Here is an 8,139-nt window from a genome sequence, read left to right as displayed (position 1 = left end):
TATATAAAAAATCACAAACTTTCTAGCCATTACTCTGGATTTATCTTCAAACTCCTGCAACTTCCAAATTTTGGGAAGAGACTTCATCAGCTGATCCCTTTCAAGATCTGACACAACTTTCACCTACACCATCAAAACTAAGTCAAACTTCCATATGATTTTGAATGACCATAAACCACAAAATATAATATTCAGATATCAAATATTGAGATTTTAAAAAGATCAATCAAACATAGAAAATAAATTAAAAAGAACAAAAAATTCTAGCTGGAGAACATAATATAAAAAAGTAGTGCAAAATGAGTTTTAAACAAACCTGAGATGAATTCCTTTCTCATTTTTAATTATAAAGATTTCTTGATTTGAGAATCGAAACAAACATAAAAAAACTACAAAAAATAAAGAAGATGGAGAAGAAAGACAAATACAGAGAAATGAAAAAATAAAAAAGGAGATGGCTCGAAGAAGAAAGAGATTACAAGAGAAAAATGAATTAAAAAAAAATTCATCTCACACAAATCAGAATCTGACGCAGCTAAGGACATGAAAGAGAAGCTGAAGTAAGGACAAAAGCGGAATAGAAAACAGTTTAAAAATTGAGGGCAACCTCTTAATTTGAATGGTGCGTGGATGTATAAACACCAACTATCTCTATTTTTATTTTTACTTTTATATTTTTCTTTAAGAAATTTTTTTACTCTTTCGCAATCACATGCAACCGTAAATGCTAATTGGAATTAGTTTTTGATTATAAGAAGTTCAAAGGGGTTTGAAGCAATTTATATTTTGTAGCATTTTCTATGATTGCTTCAAAACGCTAACAGTCGTTACCAACGGTAAAAGCGGGTGGTATGAAGGAAACCAGTCATGCTCTTCTAATAGAAAAATTCATAGAAAACTTACTTGAAAGTCTTCTAGACCCCAAATTTACTATTCGCCAAAAACTTATGCGGAAGGCTTCTAATGCATTATTTGTTGGAAGACTTCAAAGTCACCTAAAACATAAACTCAAATAACTAATTAACTAAAACAAACACTTCAAAAAACTTAAAATCCTTTAAAGTGTTTAATATACACAAAACTAAACACATATAAGTCAATTCTTCTTTTAAGTTAAGCTTCCAAAATCTAACCGTAAGAATATATAAAATACTACAATATATGTCACCATACACTTAACAAAGAATATCATGACACACTACATTCATTCATCTATGTTGAAAATAATTTAATTTTACTAGATCTTAATTTATATTATTTACAAATGTTTATAATTATATAATTTCAATCTTTTTCCCGTCTAAATATTTTTTTATAAAATTTATAAATTACTTTTAAGATCTACTTTATGAAAAAACTTCATGGAAGTCTTCTACATGACTTACAGAACTTCGCAAATATTATAAAACTTTAAAAGACTTTATAGGTTTATATTTGTAAAAAGTGATTTTTTTTGTTTGGTTAGAAGAAGATCGTTGTAATTTTACTACTCTTTTGGGTTAATTTTGCATTTGATTCAAATTTGATATACATTTGGAGTTAAAATCAAATTTTGAGTCATGTTTAAAAAATACTCCTAGAAAATTTTACTTAAAAAAAAAGGAAAATGAAAGAGTATTTAAAAGAAACATCGTTTTCTTTTTCTATAGAAGAAACATATGTTGTTGCAAAATTGATTACCTCAAAACCCTAATAGAGGCCTAGCCGTTTTCTTCTTCCTTGGGAGAGAACGCAATGATGATATCCGATCTTCCCCACCATTTACTAGAGGAAATACTCTCTAGGGTTCCGGCGACAACTCTGATACGGTTGCGACCTACTTGCAAACAATGGAATGCTTTACTGAAAGACCAAATATTCACCGAAAAGCACCACCGTAAAGCTCCAAAGCAGCCTTTATTTCTCATGTTGAAGGAGTTTAGGATTTGTCCAGTCAGCGTTGAGATCGATCTCAGCGTCACTGCTCCATCTATAGAGTTTAAGGATGCACTTGACCTGAAGGGTTCCCACTCTAGTTCACAACAAGTCAACATAGTGGAAGTAATTCACTGCGAAGGTTTGTTGTTATGCATTACCAAATACAATAAGCTCGTAGTTTGGAATCCATTTTTAGGGGAAACAAAATGGATCCAATCAAGTAGTCGTCATTACAAGAAAAGGTCTAGTTTTGCTCTAGGATACAGAACCAACAAATCTTGCCGTGACTACAAAATCTTGAGGTATTGGCAGAGTTACAGGAGCAAAGACCAAGTTGTGGAGTTTGAAATATATGAATTTAGATCTGATTCATGGAGGTTTCTTGATGGAATCTCGCTCGACTACTATATACATGGAAGTGGATGCGTATCCTTGCAAGGAAACACATATTGGGTTGCTTCAGATCGAAAAGACGAGATTTCTATATTCTTACTCAGTTTTGATTTCTCAACAGAAAGATTTAGACGTTTAAATCTTCCTCCAGTTCCGCCAACTATGATGCTATCTCTTGTTAGAGAAGAACAAATCTCAGTGTTACATATGAAATATTTTCCATTAAAAATGGAGCTGTGGGTGACCAGTAACTTTGGTACTGAAGCTGCCTTGTCATGGAGCAAGTCCTTTGAAGTGGATTTACACGTTCTTGAAGAACGTTACCCGTTCTTCCCGACTTTTTTACTCGACGAGGACAAGAAAGTGGTCGTGTGCCCAGGACCAAGTGGTTGGAACATGAAGAACGTGGTCTACATTATTGGAGAGGACGATGAATATCACACAGAAATCCCTTATGAAAATTCTACACAGAAATCATGGTGGCCACGTATATTCAATTATATTCCAAGTTTTGTTCAAATCCAGCAACGAACACAGACACAAAACACAAGAATGAAATACGATTTCATATCACCAGAAGAAAAGAAGACGCAGTAGCCACACTTAGACTGTCGATGTCAACTTGTTTTACATGCATGTGAGATGATTTCTGTCAGGGTATCTCGTGGGAGCTTCTCAAGAATTGAGAGAGGGATGGTTTCGACTCATTATTATGTTGTCTGATTTTTCAAGTTTTGTGTTATTTGTCTTTGATCGATTGCGCGCGAGTTTATATATGTAATCTCTATACATTTGATGCCAACATTCCGGTAGATTTTATGTGTGCGAATCCTTTTTATTATATGTACGAGGGGCTCGCCCCCGCGCAAGAGCGAGTGGTTGTGCTGAAGATTACATGGTAGATTGGTTTAGTTTATATTCCTTGCTGGGGAAGTCTGTGCGGGTATGTGATTGCAGAGAAGTCTTTTTTTGGTTTTGTATGTTGTTGTTTCTGGTTCAGTGTGATAATTAGCAAACGTTGGGCTTTTGAGTGTGCTATTTTAATGTATTATCCTGTTTGTTGCTATATTGATAGGTTGTTATTTAGGAATAGTAAATGTATATTTGGACCGTTGTATAAAGAACCCAGTACCCGTTTAGATAGGGGAAAAGTGGTGCGACCGCCCCAGGTCCAAACCATTGTCTTCCTATTTTAGAATCTGATTTTCAAAAAAAATATATATATATATATATATATATATAATATATATATAATTATATAGAAAGGGGCCAAAACTTTTGATATATGAAAATACTTTTATCTTGACACAGTTTTATTTTAAAACTAGTGGTATTCCGGCGCTACGCGCCGGGTTCGTATATTTTATTCTCTAATGATTTCAATTGTTTTTTGATCTATTGATAATGGTTGGTGACAATAAAATGGAGTAACCTTTTATTCTGTGGTTCATACTTTATTTTGCATTTAATTTTTAGAATAAATTATGGAGTTGAGATGGAGATGTTCCACTCAATTTGAAGATTTTATTATTATATTACAATTTTTATTAATTATATACCAGAAAGTTTGATCTATTTGAAGATTTTATTTTTATATTGCGACTTTTATTCAAAATTTCGATAAGTTCAAAGTGTACAAAATTAAATAACAAAGAGAACACATGAAGTGATCTTGTACATGTATTAATAAATTATTTTATGTATATCACAATAATTTTAAATCTTATTTTTTGTCATCAATAATTTTAAATCTTCTTGATTGGCCAGGATTGGTAATGACATCGCCTTTGGAAATTTGAAGAAGTTTGTCAATTATTAATAGTGGATGATTTGAATTCATTTGTTGATGCTTTGTGATGGGTGAGGTAGGAAAATGTTGATATTGTATACACGTGAATACTTAATGCCAAAAAGATTATAAATAAGATTTTGGATTTGTATAACTTTATTATTTGTCAAGATAAACTCTGTAAGATATTTGAGACATTTGACTGTGGCATACAGCGGAGTAGCGGACACAACGGAGTAGCTCACATGGTCTTCTTTTGAAGGAAAACCATGAGAGCAAAGGTTTATTAATTTCCTAGTACAATATTCAGTACATGTTAATCATCACATCCGAGGCAAGTGAACGGATACACCCACACGGTTATACCATGCTTTGTTGTTGCGCTTAGCCTCCCAGCTTGTCTCTTACCACTACCAGTTCTAGCAATAAGATACCAACACTGTACACGTCTTCGACTTCTGATTCTTTCTCTGATGCAACACATTCTGACGAGATATACCATTGTTACTTCTGGATTTAGTAGCTCCATTTTTCGTCATCATCTGGCATCAGTCTGCCATTTCCAAAGTCCATAACATGAGGTTCACACTCAAATTCTAGCAACACGTTTCTAGCTCTGACATCTCCCTTGACTATATGCAGCGTTGCATGACGGTATAGGTATCTGAGCAAAAGACTAAAAATGTCAGAAACTAAGAACATATTAAACTTATTCTTGAATGGTTTTAGAGCTTGAGACTCACGCAAGGGCCTGAGCAGATCTTATGGCAATCTTTATCCGAGTGATCGAATCTAGAGACCACTATCCCGAATACTGGCCATGAAGCTTTGAGACATGACTCAAGTTCGGCATGTAATCATAGACAAGAAGACGTTCCTGTCCTTCATCACAGTACCCACGAACACTCAAAAATTTCTTTTGCCGAATACGGGAAAGAATCTCGAGTTCAACAACAGATATATCTTCTCTGTTACTCCATGCCTTGAGTCTCTTGACTGCAACCTGAAAGAACACAAATGATCAACAAAATACGGAACAGGCCAGCAGATTGTTTCACCTCACAAGATTAAAGAAGAACGTTCTACATAACAGTTTCAGTTAAAGAGAAAAAACGTTGAGATGAATATACTTGTGAATGATTGGAGAGCTGACCCCAATACACACTGCCAAAGCAACCTTCACCAAGTTTGTTGTCGTAGTTACAGATGTGTATGGCTGAATGGAGCTCCTTCAATGAGAATATCTTCCTAGACGGCTCTGTTTCCACTTTCTTTTTCTTGTGTAAGCGTGACATCACTATCTTTCTTTTTCAGACCAACAAATCAAGAAATGACAAACTGAGCCATAACTGATCTTCATAACTATTCAACGATTAGTGAAGTTGATAACATAGTATCTGTGTTTTTTTTCTAGAAACCTCCAACAAAAGAAATAAACTTCACATGAAAACCATTAGATACGAAGGACGGCATGAAGATTGGAGCATACATAGACTCCAAAACTGAAAAAAAATCTTGCACACAATCAGGAAGAACTCCATAACAGATTTAGCCGAAAACACTTTTCACAGTAACCAAAGGAAAGATCAGACAAAACCATGAATTAAAGAATAAGATTTTAAAAATTATCAGAGTCAATGAACTAAGAAATAAACAGATACGTACCCATCAAATCCTTTTCCACAACAGCTAGTACAAAGGATTTTCTAGCTGTTACAGTAATCAGAATTAGAGAAAGCGAAGGAAAAGCTACGACTATTACATGTTAGTGATAGCTGAGTGAATCAAGTGCAAATGCAGTTTCTTTGGCTAACTCTGATGAATATCTCTTAATGATCTCTTAGCCATCGGAATTGGTTGCTTGGAAATCGAATGTTTTCGTATTTGGTTCGAGTTGTAGTTTGCATGATAAGAAGGTGAGATATATATAGGTGGGGATTTGGCCGTTTCAGAGCAAACGAAAAGGCTTATTGAAATCTTAATGAAAGAGGAGTGGGAGAATGAAGGGAAAACTGGAATTAAATGACTGAAGTAGAGAAGTTATGAGGCGTTACGGGTAGGAGAGGGAGTGTTTTGCTACGTCGAAAACTCGGAGGTTAAGAATTCGCCGGAAGAAGAAGAACACAGAGGAACCCTAAACTACAAAACGCAACGGATCGACAAAAGCAAGGCGTAGTGGTTTGTGTCTAAAACAAGAAAGGCGTAGTGGATTCGCATGGGAATGGGCTTGAATTGTCGACAACATTTGGAAGCCCAAAACAAAAACACGAACATATACAATTTGTTAAAGACAGACAAGCAACGCGCGTGACATATATATAGATGCGTGCACTCACTTGGCCAATTAAGAAGCAACACGTGTCGCAAAATGCCCTCATCTCCAGAGGGGACGTGGCTGCTTAAGGTGCCAGAGAAGTCTATTTTATATATTAAGACTAGATATGAGTCCGTTGCGTTGCAACGGATTTTGTTTAATGTTTTAATAATAAAACATAAAATAATAATTATTTTATTATCATTTTATGATTGATTTGCATATGTTATGTGAGATTTAGTTTACAATTAAAAAATATTTTCATAAATAAGTTTAAGTTAAAATTTATATTTTATAATCATGGTACATAGATGAATTGTTATCAACTTTCTATTTGGATTAGGATAAACACTATATCTAAAGGTTTAAACTGAACCCAACATAAAATAAGAAATTAAATGAAAAAAAAAAGGAAAGTCAAATAATTTCAATCGAGTCAATGACAACATTATACATTTTTATGTAATAATTTAATGTTTTATTAAATATGTTTTTATAATTTTACACTTCTTTTGTTAATTAAATAAATTTTAGTATTCTGTTCATCATCAAATTCTCTATTAAATTTTTTATAAAGTATTATTTTACAATTCTCTTCTGGTTATGAATTAAAAATATGATACAAATCTATTTTGTTTAGGATTTTTGTTTTTTAAAAAGGAAAACAACTATCAAATATTATTTTACAGTGTTTTAGTATCTTAGAAAAATAAATTAATATTACATAATATTTTACAATTAAAATTTTCTAGGATTTATAAAAATAAAATTACTTTGCAATAATTATCTCAAGTTAATATTAAATATTTTGCCATTTATAAAGTGCCATTTTTAAAAGTGCCATTTTCAAAATTCATTTTTTTCAATATCACTAATATTTTTACAATTTTAAAGTAATAGCAGATTTTTATTGACACATTCATAATCTAATATTTTAATTGACACATGCCATGACTGAAATATTTGAAGTTATTTTTGGTTTATTATTTTTAACATAAAATTATTAAGAAAATAAAATTATTTAAAAGTTTTTTTTTTGATAAAGGGCTTAAGAAATTACTTCAAAGTTGCTTGTTTCTTCAAGTTTGTTAATTAATATGATCGTGACACTTGATAATTATATATTTAAGAATGTGACAAGTGTTAATCTATGTCATAACTAAAAGTATATATACTAATATGATAATAATAATAAAGAATTTTGTTAGAAGTAATTATTAATATTATTTAATAGTAATTTCTGTTTTTAAAATCCTAACCAAAAGATAACTGCAAAAGATTATTTAATAATAACTTTTCTTCTAATATTGTTAATATTAAATGTGTTTAAATATAATTTATAGTTACGTTACCTGAGCGATATCAGATGCAATGAAATCCCAAACATCATTAATAGAATGTTGGACTTCACAAATCTCATTATTCATTGAAGAAATTTCAATCATATCGCCAAGATTAACCAAACATCCATCATCGTAGCTGAAACTAATAGAAAAGTATAAAATCAAGTTAAAAAATTTGTTTTCAACTAATTAGGCCTAATTTTAATAAAATGAACATCCAAAAAGTTTAAATTGTGCTTTTTTTGAAAGTCGTTAACAGAATCAAAATCATAATTCAAATAGAATTTAGTTCCAGAAGATGCCGACAAACAAATTAACCTTCATATGTCTTGATCAAAATACTTCTCATGATAAGAACAATATTTTTACTTTTTACAGGATGA

General features: G+C 32.0%; 1 protein-coding gene and 1 pseudogene across 1 annotated transcript; one reads left to right on the top strand and one right to left on the bottom strand.

Moving 5' to 3' along the window:
- The first annotated feature begins 1,663 nt into the window (after nt 1-1,663).
- LOC130496128 (putative F-box/kelch-repeat protein At3g22730) lies at nt 1,664-3,181 on the top strand. Its single transcript, XM_056987937.1, has one exon. The coding sequence runs from the start codon at nt 1,735-1,737 to the stop codon at nt 2,905-2,907; it is 1,173 nt and encodes a 390-aa protein (XP_056843917.1). The 5' UTR covers nt 1,664-1,734; the 3' UTR covers nt 2,908-3,181.
- A 1,051-nt stretch (nt 3,182-4,232) lies between these two features.
- Nucleotides 4,233-6,279, bottom strand: LOC130496137 (PTI1-like tyrosine-protein kinase At3g15890; annotated as a pseudogene).
- Between the last annotated feature and the right edge of the window lie 1,860 nt (nt 6,280-8,139).

The sequence above is a fragment of the Raphanus sativus genome, chromosome 6, assembly GCF_000801105.2.
Source record: "Raphanus sativus cultivar WK10039 chromosome 6, ASM80110v3, whole genome shotgun sequence".
NCBI lineage: Eukaryota > Viridiplantae > Streptophyta > Magnoliopsida > Brassicales > Brassicaceae > Raphanus > Raphanus sativus.
Note: the sequence above shows the minus strand (reverse complement) of the source record. Positions and strands in the feature narration are given on the sequence as shown.

Bases quoted from the DNA above. Each gene is read 5' to 3' on its own strand.
- LOC130496128 (XM_056987937.1), top strand. From the start codon at position 1,735: ATGATGATATCCGATCTTCCCCACCATTTACTAGAGGAAATACTCTCT.